At 37.3% G+C, this 20,354-nt stretch overlaps 1 protein-coding gene across 1 annotated transcript in view; it reads right to left on the reverse strand.

The window, feature by feature from the left end:
• LOC149812417 (Transducin/WD40 repeat-like superfamily protein) overlaps positions 1-20,354 on the reverse strand; it is a 106,566-nt gene that overhangs the window by 12,447 nt on the left and 73,765 nt on the right. The window contains exons 8-9 of the mRNA XM_089993698.1: positions 14,837-14,961; positions 14,636-14,738 (exon numbers count right to left, since the gene is read on the reverse strand). Coding sequence (XP_089849824.1) covers positions 14,636-14,738; positions 14,837-14,961 — 228 coding nt within the window. The remainder of the gene's footprint in view (positions 1-14,635; positions 14,739-14,836; positions 14,962-20,354) is intronic.

Here is a 20,354-nt window from a genome sequence, read left to right on the forward strand (position 1 = left end):
ACCCACTATATGGGTATTCAACAACAAGAGGAAAAAATAGTGGTATTATTGATTGTAATCCACACAAAAATACAATACAATGAGGAGGCAATGCCCCATATTTATACACAATGGGGTTTAGAGGAGAGAGCCGTAAGACTCCCAACTAGTTAAATACAAAATAAATTTGAATTAAAAAAAGTAAAAATCCTATACAAACTAAACTAAAATGAAAAAGTAAAAAAGAACCTAGTTATCCTAGTTATGATACATTCTTTAACACTCCCCCTCAAACTTACGGTTGGATAGCTGAAAGTTTATCCAAGAGAGTGAAATATAGGAGCCGCGAGAGATTTGGTAAAAAAATCTGCCAATTGATATTTTGAAGAAACATAAGAATGATTCTGCACTTATCATAGGTATTTTTATCTTCTTGGTTTTCATCAATATCACACTCATCAATCTTTGGAACTAAATTCAAGTATTCAACAAAAAAGAATACTCATTTATTTCTTTAGTTTTTTCAATTTCAAAAAAACTTTCCCTTTCCAAAAAGGATATACATTTCTTTATGTATATAACCTTTTAGTTTTAAAGTCAAAACATTTATAGCCTTTTTGATAATTTGTATATCCTAGAAAAACACAAGGAATAGCACGAGGAGAGAGTTTGTAATTTTTGTCAGAAAAAACAAAACATGTGCATCCAAAAACCTTTAACCTAGAGTAATCTGGAATTTGTTTGAAAAGTTTTTCAACATGATATACATTTTTTAAAGAAGAGGATGTCATTCTGTTAATAAGATAAACTGCAGTTAAGATAGCTTCAGCTCAAAAAACTTTAGGCACTTGATTTTTAATAAGTCCTTGTTTTTATAATATGCCTATACTTTCTTTCAGCTAAACCATTTTGTTGAGGGGTATAGGGACATGATCTTTGATATGTGATACCGTATAGATTTAGATAATCTTTAAATTCTTTTGATAAAACTCTCCCCCTGAATCAGTGCGAAAGATGAAAATATCATTCTTAAATTTATTTTTAACTAGATTATGAATACAAAATCTCTTTGAGTTTTGAGAGATATTTTCAAATTTTCTTATTCCTTTTATCTCAAGAGATGTTTCATCGGCGGTGAAAACATTTGACCAACTCGAAATATGACATTCAGATAACATATCATTATTTGGTGTCATATGAAAAGAGACACCTGAGTCAAGAAGCCAAAGAGATTTACCTGGATCAGAGACGTCGAATAAAGAGACTGCAGCTCCAGTGGATAAAGATGCTCCTTTGAGCAGAGGTTGAAGTGCCTCCACTAATTGAGTTAAGGACATGTTTTCAATGGATGGTTCATTTGATTATTGTGGAGGTCCAACATAGACAACCTTCTTCTCATAGGGCTTCTTCAATTTTGGACAATATGTTTTTACATGTCCCGGTTCACGGCAATAGTAACAAATAACTTTCTTTCTTTCAAACTCATTTCCTTGCTTCTCATCATTTGTCCTTCCATAGTATAGGGGTTTGTAGGTACGAACATAGTTTTCTGGTATAGATACAGCAAGGACCGAGTCATCATCACACTTTGAGATTATCTTTTTAAGCCTATTTTACTATTCTTCTATCGTATCTTCTATGAACTTTCCCTCGATGAAGAAGAGTGGATTTAGTGAATTCAAATTCTGATCTCAATCAATTAATAAATTGAAAAAAATGCTTCGTATCTATTTGATTTTGATGGAGTTCTATGTCTTTCGAAAAATGCTATTTTGGTTCAAGAAGAGTCAACTCTTCCCATAATTCTGACAAACTATTATAATATTTTTTAATGCTTTTGTCCCCTTGAACCATATTTCGTACTTTGTCTTATAAATTGCACACGTGCAATATCTCTAAGATAGTACATTCTCTTAAGATAATCTCATGCATTGTTTGCATGTTCAAATTTTGCAAGACTCGAACAATTTTTTATGTCGACGACTAATGAGCCAAGACATAATCTTGGCATGTCGCATTCTCCATTCCTTCCACTTTTTCTTGTAAGTGATTATGACCTTATTGTTCTCAACCTCCGTAAGAGGTATCTCTTTCTTACCTTCTACTTCGGTAAGGATTAGTTTGGGTTTCGGATCGGTCCCATCCACTAATCCTCACAACTCTTTTCCCCGTATAAGGTGTTTCATAATTGAAGACCATGTTACATAGTTAGAGTCATTGAGCTTAATGGGTTTTATGATAACATTATCATTGTCATCCATTTTACAAGGTTTGAGAAGGAAAAAAAAGAAAAAAAAATGGAAAAGGAAAAGAGAAAAGAAAGAAAAACAGTAAGGTGAAGATCACAAGTACTCCACCACCAAGCTAGCACCACCGATAAAGAGCCCGTACACTCCACAAAATAAGCATCACCAATCTTATACTTGAAACACAATCACAACCTCACAAGTGCTTGAATAGGAATTGCAAAAAGAGCTTCAACTCTTTTAAATTTCTAATAGCATATTTCTCGATGTACCGAAAACAAATTTAACTTGATCACCAAGCTCTGATACCATGTAAGACTCCTTCGAGGATGTTCGCTAAACCACCAACAATGGATACTCAAAGAGTTCCAACAAAAGTACCGAAATGAACACTCACAAGAACCAAAATTGTTCACAAACAAATACCCACTAAATGGGTATTCAACAAGAGGAAAAAATAGTGGTATTATTGATTGTAATCCACACAAAAATATAATACAATGAGGGGGCAATGCCCCATATTTATACACAAAATGGGGTTTAGAGGAGAGAGTCGTTGGACTCCCAACGGCTCTATTTAGAGCTAGTCAAATACAAACTAAATTTGAACTAAAAAAAGTAAAAATCCTATACAAACTAAACTAAAATGAAAAAGTAAAAAAGAACCTAGTTATCTTAGTTATGATACATTATTTAACAAATACTACTGCACAACTACTTAAAATTAAAATGTTCCAACTGAGGGGTCTCTAGTTCATAACTGTTTTTGACAGTGCGCAGACTAATGAATAAACAATATAAAATACAACATATACCATATTGAACAGGTACAACTGCTTTTGACACACACAGATAAGGTAAAGGAACAAGACATAAATCTTGACATGGTTCAATCATTAGTCATAACACATGAGAAAATAGCAAACAATTTGATGAAGTTGAGATTTCAATTGAGACATTTCAGCAAAGGATTTCTAAAAATACATGAATGCCAACTCATCAATCAAATTAACTCTCACTTTTGTTTTAAGCACATTTTATGTATATTAGACAATTACAAAGGCCCACCTAAGTCACATGGACTCATCATTCAGGCCGCCGCACCCACATCGATGCGATGCAGGTGCAGCAAATAAATATTTAAATTTGCCGCACTGGGTACGATCAAATATCCCTGGGTATGGTCAACCTGCATCCACGATTATATTTGTCTAAAATGGACTCAGTCAATTTTGACCGAGTCCATTTTGGTCAAATTGTCAAAAAAAAATTGAAATGAGGGGGGGGGGGGGGTGTTAGGGCACAATCGCCCCCCTCCCTGACCCCTGACTCCTCTTCTGACGGCGGCAACAACGGTAAAATAGGCACATCTCTCTCTCTCTCTCATCCTCAGCGTGACTTTCTTCTTCTTCCTTCTCCTCCACCTTTCACCATTGCCTCCTCTCTTTCTTCTTCTTGTTCATCTCTTTTTTCTTCTTCCTTCTCCGCCTCCTCTCTTCCTCTCTTTCTTTTTTCTTTTTCTTCTGCCTCCTCTCTTTCTTCTTCTTATTCCTTCACCTCCTTCCTCCTCTGTCTCTTTTTCTTTCTTCTCCTCTTCTTCCTCTCTTTCTTCTCCTCCCTCCTCCTCCCCTCATTGGTGCAAGGGCCGAACCTAAGCCTGCTCCAAAAGAGGCTCTTGTGATGTGTTAAAATGTAAAATTGTACATATATGTATATATATAATAATATTATATTATTATATATATATATAAATATATTTTTCATTTCTTTCTTTTCAGTAATTTTTTTTCTTTATTTTTATTTTTTGTCTTTATGTCATCTAGTTCAGTTTGAACTAGAATGACTGTTGCCCAGACTTGACTAGCAATAGAGTTGTTGGACTGACACAGTAGAGTTGTTGGACTGTGTCCAATAGCTCTATTGAGTCCTCTTTCAGTTGTGTATATAAAGGGGTGCAGCCCCTCTTGTATTTTATTTCAATGCTTCTTAAGCAATTGGTTTTTCATATCAATAAAGAATACATTTTTATTTTTATTTTGTTTTCAGTTATACCCTTTTTAAGGGTTATGCTTTAGTGTCATTCTTGACACTTGCCCTTGTGAATCTAAGCTCGGGTTTCGAAGATCCCCATTTCATTTCATGGTATCAGAGCCGCGGAAGTACTAAATCTTCCGGAAAAGCTGCCTCGGTTTCTGTGTTCATTTGCAAAAGTGTTCGCCACTTGAAGAGAAGTGTTTTATCACTTCATTGGGAAAGATTTCACATCTTGTTGTATTGTTTTTTTTTTTTTCTTTTTCATTTTCCTTCTTGTTTCTCTTTTATCCCTATTTTTTTTCTCCTTATAATCGATTGATGACAATGATAAAGTCACCATCATGCCTATGAAACTAAGCGAAACGAACTAAACTAAGTGATACGAACTATGTAACATGAGCTTCAATCATGAAGCACCGGGAAAAGGCCTATGGGGGATTGTGGATGGTTCCGATTCGGAACCTAAGCTATCTCTTGCTAAAAAGGAGGGAGATAAAGAGGTCCCTCTATCAGAAGAAGAGAAAATCAAAGCTATTGCCTCATACGAGAAGAAATGGAAAGAATGGAGAATATCTCATGCGAAGATAATGTCATGGCTTATCAATAGCGTTGACATTAAAAAATGCTCAAGTCTTGCCAAATTTGATCATGCCGATAAGGCATGGGAATACCTTAAGAATATGTATTCCCTTAAAGATATTGCACACGTGTGCAACCTCCAAGAAAAAGTTTGAATGATGACACAAGGAGACAAAACTATTCGTGAATATTACAATGGGTTGTCCGAACTTTGGGAAGAACTTTCCCTTTTAGAACAAAAGTGGCATTGTGCAGAAGACATCGAGCTTCGTCAGAAACAACTCGATGCTGAACATTTTTACCAGTTTATCACTTGATTAAGGCCGGAATTTGAAACCACTAAATCGGCCCTACTTCACCGGGAAAAAATCTCTTTTATTGTTGAAACTATTGAAGAGTTAACAATGGAAGAAAATCGTCTCCGAAAAGGTTATTTAAAAATTGAAGATGATTCTGTTTTAGTCGTGTCTAGACCAAGGAATCATGTTCGATCATATAAACCTTCTCACTTTAACCAACAAAATGGTGACTATGATAAGAAGAAAGTTATTTGTCATCATTGTCATGAACCGAGATACTACAAGCCACAATGTCCCAAACTTAAGGAGCCGAGAGAAAAAGGAGCTGCAATTGCTGGATCGGAGCCTAAAGATCAGGATGCACAAATTTCCCTGGCCCAACTAAGGGAGATTCTTCAGCCTCTCATCAAAGGTGTCTCTTCTTCATCTGAAGCTTCAACCGGTGCAACATCCTCATCTTTTTCTGATCCAGGTAAAATTTCTTGGCTCCTTGACTCTGGTGCATCTTTTCATATGACTCCAAATAATCAAAGTTTATCCAAATGTGTTAAAAATAAAACAAGTATGTCAAAGGTTTTACTACTGATGAGACTTCTCTAGAAATAGAAGGAATAGGAAATTTTGAAAAAATTTATAAAACAAAGAAATTTTCTATTCCAGAAATTAGACATGTTCTCAAATTAAATTTAAATCTTTTATCTGTATCTCAAATTTCTGATTATGGGTGTAATATTTTCTTTTCTTCTCATGGTTGTTGGGTACAGGATCGTCAGTCAGGCAAGCTGATTGGAGAAGGCCATAGAGAAGGAGGACTCTATTACATGGATTTTTTGGAAATGCCGAAAAAAAAAATTTGTTATAATATTCAAAAAATAGAGTTGGAACTGTGGCATAAGAGACTTAGTGACCCACATATAGCCAAAATCCAACATTTTCCAAATCTAGGAAAATTTTGTAACTCTGAATCATTTGATTGTAAAGATTGTATTCTCGGCAAAATGAAAAGATTACCATTTCATAACAGAACTTTTTTCTCTTCAAAACCACTTGAATTAATACACTCGGATGTTTGGGGTCCTGCACCAGTAATTTCTAAAGGAGGATTTGTTTACTATGTTATTTTTGTCGATGATTTCTCCCGACATACATGGATGTACTTTTTTAAACATAAGTCTGAAGTATTTTCATACTTTCAAACTTTTCATAATATGGTTAAAAACAAGTTTCAAAATGATATTACTATTTTTTGCATTGATTCAGGGGAAGAGTTTTTATCCACAGATTTTCAAAATTATCTTAAATTGCATGGCATCACACATCAAAGATCTTGTCCTTATACACATCAACAAAATGGACTGGCAGAACAAAAACATTGCCATATTATAGAAACCATTAGGACTTTATTAATAGCAAATCAAGTCCCGAAAGACTTTTGGGCAGAAGTTGCCTTAACTGCCACATATCTCATTAATAGGATGTCATCTTCTTCGTTACAAAATATCACTCCCATTGAAAAACTTATGAACATTTCTCCAGACTACTCTAGACTAAGAATATTTCGGTGCAAATGTTTCATATTTACTGACAAAAATGATAAATTTTCCCCTCGTGCGATTCCCTGTGCCTTTTTAGGATATGCTGAAAAACAGAAAGGTTATAGATGTTTTGACTTCAAAAATAATAGACTATATGTGTCTAGAAATGTTTCCTTTCTTGAAAATGAGAGCTTCTTTGATTTTAGAAAAGCAAAAGATGTCACTGAGTACTCCTTTTTGCTAGATCTAACATCAACATCTGATGAATATGACCTTGATTGTAACTTTGATGATAATCAAAGAATTATTGATCTTAATGTTGAAAATGAAGAAGTTCATAGAGATACTAGTATTCAATATTCTAGGCGACAAGAGTCTAATCCTCCATGTGCACTTGAAAAATATTCTAACATTCCAACTAGACAATCATCCCGAGTCTCGAGGCCTCCGGGAAAGTTTGTATCATACGAGTCTTTCTCACCCACATATAGGGTAGTTATTGTATTAATTCACTCATATGAAGAACCATCCACATATTTTCAAGCAAAAAATGATATCGAATGGATAGAAGCCATGAAAGCTGAATTAGATGCACTTGAAAAGGCTTCTACATGGAATATTCAAGATCTTCCTCCAGGGAAGAAAACTATAAGATGTCGATGGGTTTATAAAATTAAAACCAAGAGTGATAGTACTCTTGAAAGATATAAAGACCGTTTTGTAGCCAAAGGTTATGCCCAAGAATATTGGATTGATTATGAAAAAACCTTTGTTCCGATGGCTCGTATGACAAATGTCCGACCTTAATTGCCTTAGCTTCTATCAAAAAATGGTCTATAAATATATTTTTCATTTCTTTCTTTTCTGTAATTTTTTTTCTTTATTTTTATTTTTTGTCTTTATGTCATCTAGTTCATGTGGAAGACCCATAATGATTTTCTTTGTTGGTTCATATCGCCGACCCCAATTGTTTTGGGATGAAGGCGTAGTTGTTGTTGTTGTTGTATGTCATCTAGTTCAGTTTGAACTAGAATGACTGTTGCTAGTCAAGTCCTGTCCAGACTTGACTAGCAATAGAGTTGTTGGACTGTGTCCAACAGCTCTATTGAGTCCTCTTTCAGCTGTGTATATAAAGGGGTGCAACCCCTCTTGTATTTTATTCCAATGCTTCTTAAGCAATTGGTTTTCATATCAATAAGGAATACATTTTTATTTTTATTTTATTTTCAGTTATACCCTTTTTAAGGGTTATGCTTTAGTGTCATTCTTGACACTTGCCCTTGTGAATCTAAGCTCGTGTTTCGAAGATCCCCATTTCATTTCATGATGAACCCAGGCCGACTGGATTTGGCTTTGGTGAACTTAGGCCTAGGTTCACCAGAACCGAACCCAAGCTTGGGTTGGGTTTTGAGTTCGGCCAGTTTGCTTTATGAATTTTATTTAATTTTTTTTTTGTTTTAAGGAGAAAATGGCAGATAAAGGACTCACAAACAAAGATGGGTTATGTGACTAAAATGAAAGAGAATGAATTTATGCATGATGAAATGATGATATGATAATTGTTTTTATTTCATTCGTGTTAACTTAAAACGGTTAAAATTATATATATATACCCTCTCCGCACCCCAGCACCTAAGTTTTTTAAAAGTGCCGCATTGTCACATCCGCACCCGCATCTATGTGACATAAAGTCCCACTTGAATATAAATAAGTTACCCAGGTTTTATTTCATGAAAGGAGAGCGAATACTTGAACATCAATGCCATACAAGACATTTTGACTAAAGCGGTGACCAATGAACAAGTCTCAACAGAAAACATACAGAACAACATGCGCAAAATTCTCCATATAGATCTAAACATCAAAAACAAAATATACTGTGAATCATAGAAGACAAAAACAAGATGCAAAGTTCACATGTATGAAGACTAAGCAGCCTGTTGCAACATGCATAAGCATCACACTGAAGAACCTTTTTTAGCAATCTCTTCAGAGGAGAATGATGTTTTCCATATTTAAAAAAAAAGGTCAATCTGCAAGTTTATGTTCTGTCATCAGCAAAAACAAAAGAGATCGAATAACATGATTGGAATTATAATAATGTATAAATTTGTGGACTTTTGCTTCGCAGAGTCTTTTTATATAGCTCCATTTTTCCAGAGTTCTGCAAAAGGATTTTTGGCAAAGGTGCTATTAGTCAGTTCCAAGGACTTTTATATTTAGGCCCCCATTTGGATGATGGGGTGTAAAACCCACGTTTTTCAAAAAAAAATAATAAGAATTTCTGATGCGGGTCGGATACGGATCCGACCCGGACCCGCTAGGGTTATCGAGGGTGAGGGTTTCTTTAAAACCTTCTACGCCGCACTCCCCCCTTCCCCCTCTCGTTATACAGGGAAACCCACAAAGGGTTTCCCGAATTACACCCTCGGTGCCTTTAAGAGCACGCAAGGGTGAGGGAGGAGCCCTCACCCCTGAGCTCTTCCGTCTCCTCCACCTCTTGACTCCTCCTCGTTCGTCACTCCCAGTGTGCGACCGAACCCTGGTGCCAATGATCTTGCGTCTGACGCCTCTCAGGGGAGCCGACGCCACCCCCTCCCTCGTGTTCTGATCAACGCCGCCGCAATCGCCGAGGACCTCACAGGTACACCCTCCCTCTCTTCTACTCTCATTCCTTGGTTCTTCTTCCTCTTCTACCTTTGTCTTCTTCTCCCTCTCCCTCTGTGTTATCGGAGGGCCGACAGGAGGCCGACAGCCCCTACCGTGCCCTCCCTCATGCCCTGTCTGCCAGAGGGTTGGCAGGAGGCCGACAGCCCCTGTCGTGCCCTCCCTGTGTGTCAGAAGGTCGGTAGGAAGCCCCTGCCTCGCCCTTCCCTCTTCTCGTTTGGGAGTCGTGCCCTCCATATGCGCCGGAAGGTCGACAAGAGGCTGACAGCCCCCTGCTGCGCCTTCCCCCTCTCTTTGAAGTTATCAGAAGGCCGACAGCCCCCTGTCGTGCCTTCCCCTGCTCCCTCTATTGTCGAAGGGCCGGCAGGCAGCCCCCTGTTGTGCCTTCCCCTACTCCCTCTATTGTCGGAGGGCCGGCAGCCCTTGTCGTGCCCTCCCTTTCTCTTTGTTCCCCGTCCCTTTCTGTTGCCGGCAGGCAGGGGCTCCCCCCAGCCGCCTCGTGGATTTTCGACAAGCACGGTTTCACCCCTACCGCCTCTAGGATCCCGGCAGGCAGGGGCGATGGCCATGCCGCCCTTTTGTTTTCGGCAGGCAGGGGCTCGCCCCCTGCCGCCTCTCTGTTTTCTACAGGCAGGGGCTTGCCCCCTGCCGCCTCTCGATTTTCGGTAGGCAGAGGCTCGCCCCCTGCCACCTCTGATTCCGACAGGCAGGGGTGATGCCCCTGCCGCCTCTCTGTTCTCAGCAGGCAGGGGCTCGCCCTCCTGCCACCTCTCTTTTCCGACAGCCAGGCAAGGGCGATGCCTCTGCCTAATTCTCTTTTGGTGGAACCAGCGAGGATTCTGCTTGTCTGGCAGGAGCAGTTAGTGCACGTTACCTTGTGTTGGGACATTTCAAGTTCGAACCCCAACTTCGTCAATGCTTGTGGGGTGTTAATAATCATGTTTGTTTGTTTGCAGTTCACACGACGGATTCTGCTCGTGCCCCACAGTCGTGTCCTACATCGCCTACGATCGTACGCACGCACGACGATGCAACCTCTCGAGGTAGGGAAAAGAGAGAGAGAAAAAGAGGAAAGGAGGAAGAAGAAAAGGAAGAGGGTTTCTCTTCTCCAACATCCCTTGTTCCACCATCATTCTTCTCTATTTTTTCGATTTTTATCAAAGGTATGGGTCTTCTCTTTTGATTTCAAATGAGAAATCGAATGTCGGTTCGATTTCATGTAATGTTTTGGTTGGGAAATCCATGGGAAAAACATGTAGAGTATGTGTTCTTAAGGATCCCATGGATGATGACCCATGGATCGTCCTCCATGGCTGCGTTTTTTTTATACTTTACCCTTTTTATGAAATAGAAAAGTATAACAAAATTTTTATTCTTGATGGGAGGGGTTCTTTTAGGAGCCCTTTACCTATTATCGATTTCCAACGGAGGGTTTTGATATGGGTTGTGTAAAAGCATAAAAGTATGCATTTGAAATCATGTTGTATACATATGTTTTTCAGAAAATGTGTGTAACTGTGTACTTATTGAAACCATTGAATATATATGTATTGTTGAATAAGTATACACAAATAGGCTTAATGTTCATGTTAGATTCCTTTGAACACGCACATGATTTGATTTGTTTACGATCACACGTGAATGTGAGCATGTTCGAATCTGCCTGTTAAAAAAAAATGGGTATTCAGTTATGCTTTTTAAATTTATTTCAAGACTTGTTAATTAAACTAAAGTTGGCTTGTTGTGTATAAAAAAATGGGGTTTGGTTTCATATGCTCGGAATTGACATGATATGCATTAACAATATACTTTTTCAAGTGATTCCAAGTGCTCGTTTACATTTAAAAAGAACGTGCTTAGTCATGTGATTATTTTCTAGATTTTTGCTAAGTATGGTGGACTTAAGCTGATGAATGGAGTTCTTCTAATACTTTAGTTTGAATTTAGCATGTTGGATATGAATGCATGCATGTTAACATGTTATTGCAAAGTTTGTTTTGGTACAGGTGCATACATGATATGAATGTGTGCAACCTTGAAATTCAATTACTAGATCCGGGTTATGTTCATGTGTGTGGATGTTAACACATGTTATGAATGAAAAGTTTCATATTCCTACATTTATGAGACATGTTTAATTATCGTGCATTTATGGATTGTTTTCAAGTGCATGTGCATACATGAAATCGATGTGTGTTTAGCATGTACAATCCTGCATAAATATTCTCATGTATTTATGAATCATGAATGAATACATGTGTGTTAAGTGATTTCATGAAAGCAATTTCACATGGATGGTGAACACATGCATACTGCAGTAGCTCATGCACATTGTTAAATTGGTATGAATGAATGTGCATTTGGAATCATGTTGGTATCATTGCATAAATTGCATATTATTATGATTTTTGCATACGATGCATCGATGTTCGAAATGAATCATCATGGGCCTGGTGGGTCTCGAGCGTTGGTTTGCTCTTTCTTTATGTATTTTAAATGCATGGCAAAAATCACATTTATTTTGATTGCACGATATTGCATTGTTCTATGTGTTTCCACGGGCGGGAGTCTCGTGATGGTTCTCGCAGGGGTAGATAGGAGCTTTTGTCTTTGCTTTTGCATGCTGATTTGCAAAACTCACTAATTGGCTTTTAATAAGACGATAATGAATAACAACAGTGTAATATACGTTATGAGATCTCCCATCGAAAGAATAGGAATCTTAGAGATTCGGTTTTGGGGACCACGAGGATAAAAAAACTCGGTGTGCTTTACCTTGACCCCTGAACCCGATATTAAGGTTCTTTCTCCTGACCACGGTTTTAAGAAGAGTCTGTCACTTTACCTGGGGGTGGTGTGTTTGACACAATTGTTGTTTTGGTATACCAAGAAAGTGACATTATTAGATGTGGAGGTCTTTAGTGTCCCAACATTAGATGTTGAGGTTTAATGTTCCGAATGTGATTCGGTCGAGGGCTAAGTTTGGAACCCAGTAATAAAATACAACTTGTGTGTTAAGTTACCCTGAGAACCCTACTTGACCTCGGAAAATTATACCCGTTTGGTGTATCCACAGGCAATGGTAATTAAAAAGAGGAACTTAAATTGTATGCATTTAATAGGAACATGTATATGAAAAGAAAACCTTAAGAAAAGATAATAAAGTGTTTATGCATTGCAAATAAATCATGCATATTCCTGCTATACATTAGATCATGTGCATTCTACCTGTTTCCTTAATTATTACATGTTGGTGGATGCATGATGTTTAAATTCTAATACATGTTAAATGTCTTATTTACTTAAATTGTGATCTATGTTATTGATTAATGTTCATTCATGCTCAATAGATGCTCCATGTTGCATGAGTGCTTAATTGAATTATGTAATTGTCATAATTGCATTCCTCTAAATTAATGCATAAGATTTTATCGGTATTCTTTAGCTCACTTGTTTCATTAGAAGTATATGTGCTCAAGATTTCGGTTCTGACACCCTACTTCTATGGTTTTTCACAGTCGCAGGTGATCAGTGAAACGACTGGCTTCTGGGAGGTTTACGGGTGTCACGCACTTGCTAGACAGATCACAGATGGACAGTGTAACTCTTCTTTTATTTCCTTTTCGTGTCATTTAGTTGTTATTACACTCTGAATTTTTTACTTATATAATTGTCTCGAGACTTATCACTTATTATTTAATAAAGATCTGGTTTGATATGGATGATAATTGTAAGCTCTATTGTGGTTGGTTGTTTTATCCAATTGGGAGTGAAATTGTAAAGGCCCCAGGTTTCTGAGAAGATTTCCGCAATGGTTTAAAAAAAATCCGCATTTTCAAGGGATATGAGTTGGGGTCGTTACATGGGGCAACCCAGGTTTTGGCAAACCTGGTTGCTAAAAACCAAATTTTTGGTTTGCAAAAATTCAAAGAAAATGAAAAAACAAAATAAGGACCAAACCATTTTTTGGCCATCCACCAGCTGGAAAGTAGTTTAAATGGTTCCCCCTTGCAAGTGCAAAACCTTCCCAGCATTTTCCAGCCGGAAAATGGCCAGCCACATAAGACAATTTAAAAAAAAAAATCAAATCAAATCTGGCCATTCCCCCCCCCCCAACTTGAGAATGGGCAGCCACTAGAGAAAAAAAAAGGTTTTCAAATCTGGAACTATTCCGCAGCCATTTTCCATGCAGTAGGTGGCTGAAAAATGGCCAACCATGAACGAAAAAAAAAAGTTGACAAATCCAGCCTTTTCCTGCCTGTGACCAAGCAGATATGAAAAGACATAGATTGGAAGGAGAGGGAGGCAGTGGAGCACAAGAACTGGGGGTGGTGGGGGTCATGACAACCTTCCCCACCCCCCCTATTGTCACACGGATACTCCATTTTGATTGTTGTTCTGTATCCCTTCATATGCAAGTCATACTGGAAATTTCATAAAAATGGCTGTATCCCAGTATCCACAGCCGTATCATGTGACATAGCTCCCCCAACAAACCCAGTTGAAAAACTTGCTAGAGAGGATTTGCAAAACTAGGTTGAAGACCCAGTTTTGCCCACCCAAGTTTTACTCAAAACTTGGTTTGGTTGTGTATCCAAACAGCCTTCAAACCATGGTGTTTATTTTTTTGTAAAACATAGTTTAGCACCCAAAACCAGGTTGACCTGGTTTTGGGTATCATCCAAACAGTACCTTAGCAATTGTGTAAACTCACGTCCCAATGGAAAACGATCATCCACACGTGTTTAGACATTTATTATGCTTAGAGAATGGCACTAAAGGGAAGAGCAATAAGATGTGCAAAAAAAAATTAATTTCAAAGTAGATCATGCTCAATCAGGCTAGATCCAGGATGTACCCCCAGAAATTCAAGTATCCAATAATTTTAACATAAAATCCCGCATTTCTAAATAAACAGCAGTAAGTCAGTTAAATTTGCAGACCAAGCAATGCTCAGATCCAGGCACAAACATTTGCAAGGTCAGCCAAGTCCAGGACCAGATCAAATGTCCTGGATCAGTAAAACCAGATTCAACCTGAATAGCTAACTATCAAAGGGCCTATTTATGCTTAAAACTATCCAAATAGGTAGAAACTCAATGAAAATACATGTTAATTCAGGGGCCAATATAGTTCGGCAATTTTATATATGTTATCCACCACTAATACGAGTGACCAACAAAAGGAAAGAATAAGACATTAAGATTTGATTAAATCAGGAAAACAGAAACTTACAACATAAACACTGAATTTAGAATCACACAGACTCACAAAAACCGAAGATGAAGTTATTCACCTGTGGATCCTCTTGCACTTTGCAAGACTGCAAAAAGCTGTTTTCTCCCCTCCCTTGTGAATGATGCCGGTTTAGTTTTCAAATTATCACCAGTAGATATATTCTGTAATATGAGGGGAAAAAAAGTCACCATCTTAACAACAAAATGGAAAGACATCACACAAATTATTCAACAATTTAGATTTGTGCTGCTCACGTAACTGCAAAAAGTATGGTTGCTAAATTTAGTTTAGGATGCACTACTATAGATTTGATACGTGGAAGAGGATAGACAGCCTCTCCTTCCCGTTGTGATAGTATTCCAGTTACATCAATCGGCTCAATTCCTGTGAAAAACAAAACAGCAAGAGGATATGTGCTTCCATAAATCACCTTTTATGGGAGAACACTTTACAAAAACATAGAAATTTGTGAATCAGCAACTTCTCGCTACATTGTATATTCTTGTTTTGATTTTTCAGTAAAATAAGAAACAATCTCTATAAAACTATATAATGAGAAAGATGATATTGGAAATATTACATGAAATGAAAATAATAAAATGCATGCAGTAGTCAGTATGTTGTATTCATGAAAGCAATAGATATTGAGAAAATGAGAACTGGTTGACAAAGCCTAAGCACAATGGATATAGAAGTCAGTTGAAAAAGAAGCAGAGCCTTCCATGGCATACAAATGATGTCATGAACCCAATTTTAATAAACATCCACTCTACTATACAGTACGCAACATAGAAGACGGAAGGGAAGCAAAAGTGAGAACAAAACAGGTATCAAGTCTTGCTAGATCCATGTGATGTGAGAAGCATGCAGCAACTAAGAACTAAGAAGCAAACTAGGAGGCATTGGGGAAGTTTTCATAGTACCAATGCCAAAAGACGAGTCCAATGTGATAAGTGGACATACAGACTCGCAGAAAGACTAGGGTCTTGAGTACAAATAACAAGCGTGTCATCCCCTAGTTTGCCTACCCAAGACAAAAAAATAGAAACAAGAGGGAAAATCAAAAGGCTCAAAATTATCATAGTGGGTATTAATATAGACGCTATCCAAACTAAACTAAATAAAAGTCCAGAACCACAAATGTTACAAAAATACCACATCTACCTAATATACTGTTACCAATAAAATCTACAAGCACTTGTCTTCCTTCTCTTGATACACACAAGGATACCATTATATATGTTGCAATTACAAGCAAACAACTCACATGGATTAATCTCAGACGAAAATCATTGATTCACTGGTACCATCATAACTTGTATGTGGTTATGAATTATAGATGAAGTGTTGCATAATGTTTATGAATTATATGGACATGAATAAAACACGGTATTACAATCAGAGAAAATGTCAAACATTACTGTGAATTTTCTTAGAAAGTTACATAAAAATACTCTTGGGTTTGATATAAGCATCACAACTCCACTTCCTTGGTAACACAATTCCCCATTTCTGAAACTTTGCTTTCCATTGATGGAAGCAAAATCACCATGTGTGGAAGCTGCAAATTCCATAACTTGAGAAATATCAGAGTTATTGGAAGCTTCTTAGATAAGTGGTAAGCATACTTCCCGGAAGCTCACTTTAGAAGTGCAATACTCCTGGATTCGGAAGCACGATACCCCTTGCTACTTAAACTTGATGAGAATCTCAATTCTCACATGCTTCCCACATGCTTTGTCCAATCTTCCTACATGCTCCTATAAATCTTCCTGCACTTCTTTTCATGTTTTCTATGTGTTTCCTTTCATGCTTTCCATGCACTTCCCATGTGATTTTTCTAAATTAATAACAACAATTTTTAGATTTTGACAAAAACTTAATTCTTAGACTAAAAAATCATGAAATTTAAGAAGTCTTTTTTACTTTAGTGTCCAATTTTCATTTCACTTCTCACTCGATTCTTATATCCCTTCATTTTTTATTTCCATTTGGCTTTCAAATCAATTCCACGCTTCTCACTTCCTATAAATCTTAAAATGCCTCGCTTCTTGTTTCCCACTTCTGCTTCCCAAGTCCGGCAACCTTGAGAAATACACAACCAATAACCTCAGAGGCATGTTTACAAGGTATTATGTGTGCTTCGAGCTAAGCTTTTAAAGCACCTAACTTCCTACTTTTGAAATAGCCTCCAATAAAGCAATTTAGTGTCATGCATAGAAGCATGCCCAACCAAAGAAAATTACTGAACATGGTCATAAACATAGTCACAAATCACATTCTCGGAATACTCTTGGCAAAGAAATATCTCAGGAGATTTTCAAAAGACGAGTTTTCTTGGGAAAATCTCGACAAAATTAAAAATATATAAATATTATATATATTTATTTGAGAGAGAGATGGTTTAAGAGTGTAAAAACATGAAGTGAATGAAAAAAGGGAATTTAACCTAATATGTATCAGGTTGCATTTCTTGAGCAGCAAAAATAGTCTAATATCGACCAGATTGGAGGAGGGAGGACCCTTTGCATGTTATATGAGAAGGGCTCCTCTCTCCCATCACAAAACGTGAAAAAAGCTTGTGGGCTGGCTGCATTTAATGCTGCCTGCCCATGCAGCATATATAAGGCTCTTTGTCAGGCAGCATTCAATGCATGTACTGTTACATTTTTTAAGAAAGAGCAACTGTACACACAAAAACGATGGTCATTGGTAAGTGTTATTTCTCATGGTTTTTCTTAAATACGCCATAAAATCGCGAGATATTCAGTCTAGGCGATATATTGAATATCTTGCATTTTTATCCTTAATATTTTGTTTAATGATTTTCTCGCATTTTTTCGCAAGAAATTCAAAATACCGCCAAGATTTGTGACTATGGTCATAAATAACATTGATATTTTGAAAACATGTGACCACATCGCGATACTTACAAAGTCAGATATTATACTAAAAATGTGATATTTTTAAAATGTCACCTATTTTGAAAATATCTTGGTTTTAATGCTTATGCAATAAAAATACTTTATCAATTTTTATATAATTTATCTTTTATTAGTAATTATATGTATATTAATTTTACATAACGATATTTTCCCAAGATTTTCATATGAATAATAATTTTTTTTAAATCTTGCAAGATTTTTCCTCGTCGATATTTTCTTGAGGACAAAATCTTCTATGATTATGGTGCTGATGAACCTGGGATAATGCTTGTCATATAAATTTTATGAACTATGTAAGGCCCCCTTTGGCATGTTAAGGGGTGTCTAGATTACTCTTACAACCTGGGTAAAAAATCAGGTTTTGGATATTAACTTAGTTTAAGCCTTAAACTCAGGTGGTGTAGGTGGTGTCTGTAATGAAGTATGTGGAAATGTATAACAAGAATGCTTAATGCACTCACAAGGTCCAACAATGGACAAGAAGTGTTACACAAGAGGGAATATAGAAATAGTCCACTAAAGGACAATGCAAGAGGCCTTCAAAAGAATACACACATAAAAAAATATAAAAGCTTTATTGAATAGGAGCTTAAAAGCTTAACAAATACATGGGGTAGAGACCCCTATTTATACAAGAAAAAGAAGCACTAGATGAGGACCCTTGGGGGCTCCTCATAGTGTTATTGGGAGCCCCCAACGGTCATATTTATGATTGTTGGTGGTCCCAACGACTCTATGTGGGACCCCCTTATGATGTAATACAAAGAGGTTTTAAAAAAAGAAAAAAACAAACAGAAAAAGATAATTAATAAAATAGTTGTTTCTAGAAACAACTATGTGAAATGACCAAAATACCCATATATATATATATGTGTGTGTGTGTGTGTGTGTGCGTGCGCACTAAGTCACGGGGATTCGGCCAACCAGGTGCCGCACCCGCATTGACGCGATGGGGGTGCGGTCAACGCACCTAGGGTCATAAATGTCCAACGTTTGGACTTTAAACAAAAAAACAAAAAAAGAAGCCCTATAAAAAGGGCTGAGAGGAGGATTAGGGCAAAAATTTTTTGCCCTAATCCTCCCGACCTCAACTGTGCGACGACCCGACCCCAACGTCGGCGATGACCAGTCTCCCTGCCCCGACGCCGGCGACAACCTCAAGCGACACCGTCCGGTAGGCATTCTCTCTCTCTCTCATTCTCACCTTCAATCTCTCTTATTTACAACAACAACAATTATGCCTTCATCCCAAAACAATTGGGGTCGGCGATATGAACCAAAAAAGAAAAGCATTCTGAGTCTTCCACATGAATCCTTCTCCTCCAATCATTTTTATCCAATGCCATGTCCTCGGTGAGGTTCAAAGCATTCATATCCTTTCCTATCATCTCCATCCAAGTCTTCCTAGGCCTACCCCAACCTCTTTTAACTAATATATTTTCCCATTTCTCCATCCTTCAAACTGGAGCATCATTAGGCCTTCGCCGAATATGTCCAAAACACCGTAAACGATTCTCTCTTATCTTATTTTCAATGGGTGCAACGCCTACCTCCTTACGTATCTCCTCGTTCTGAATCTTATCTTTTATTATATTTTCACACATCCATCTAAGCATACGCATCTCAGCTACACTCATTTTTTGAATATGATGTATGTTGGCAGCCCAACATTCCGTACCATATAGTAAAGCGGGCCTAATAGTCGTCCTATAAAACTTTCCCTTCAACCGAAATGGCATTCTACGATCGCACAACACTCCAGTTGCACTTTTTCATTTCATCCACCCAACATTTATCCTATGATTTACATCTTCATCAATTTCTCCATACTTTTGAATGATAGATCCCAAATATTTGAAACAATCACCCACAGGTATTTCTTGCTCACCAAGCTTCACTACACTCCCATGACTACTTCGTTGCTTACTAAATCGACATTCCATATATTTTGTCTTACTCTTACTCAACTTAAAACCTCTAGCTTCCAATGTTTGTCTCCATAATTCTAACTTAGCATTAACCCCAGCTCTAGAATCATCAATCAAAACAATACCATCAGCAAACAACATACACCATGACACATTTTCTTGAATTGATCTCGTAAGCTCATCCATCACTATAGCAAATAGGAAAGGGCTTAAAGCAGATCCTTAATATAACCCAACTGTTATAGGAAAATTGGTTGTCACCCCTCCACAAGTGCGGACATTGGTTACTACTCCTTCATACATATATTTAATTATACTAATGTACTTGAGAGAAACACCTTTCTTCATCATTGTCCACCAGAGAACGTCCCTAGGTACTCTATCGTATGCCTTCTCCAAATCAATAAAAACCATATGCAAATCTTTGTTCCTCTATCTATATCTCTCAATAAGTTGTCTAAGAAGATATATAGCTTCCATAGCTGATCTTTCAGGCATAAAACCAAATTGATTCTCCGATATCATGACAACCTTCCTCAACCTAGACTCCATCACCTTCTCCCAAAGTTTCATAGTATGACTCATGAGTTTTATACTACGATAGTTTGTGCAATCTTGTATATCACCCTTATTCTTATATAGAAGCACCAAAGTACTCTTCCTCCACTCATTAGGTATCTTATTTGTCCGCCAAATCTTGTTAAAAAGATTTGTCAACCATTCTAAACCTTTCGCTCCCAAGCATTTTCAAACCTCGATAGGTATACCATCTGGGCCAACTGCCCTTCTTGATTTCATTTTCTTCAAAGCCTCTGCAATTTCTTTCTTTTGAATCTTGCGCATGAAGTCATGATTCATCTCATGAAAAGGAATGGACAAGTCTCCAAGATCCTGAGCATGACTT

This window comes from Nuphar pumila, chromosome 17 (genome assembly GCF_984573655.1).
Source record: "Nuphar pumila chromosome 17, dmNupPumi1.hap1.1, whole genome shotgun sequence".
NCBI lineage: Eukaryota > Viridiplantae > Streptophyta > Magnoliopsida > Nymphaeales > Nymphaeaceae > Nuphar > Nuphar pumila.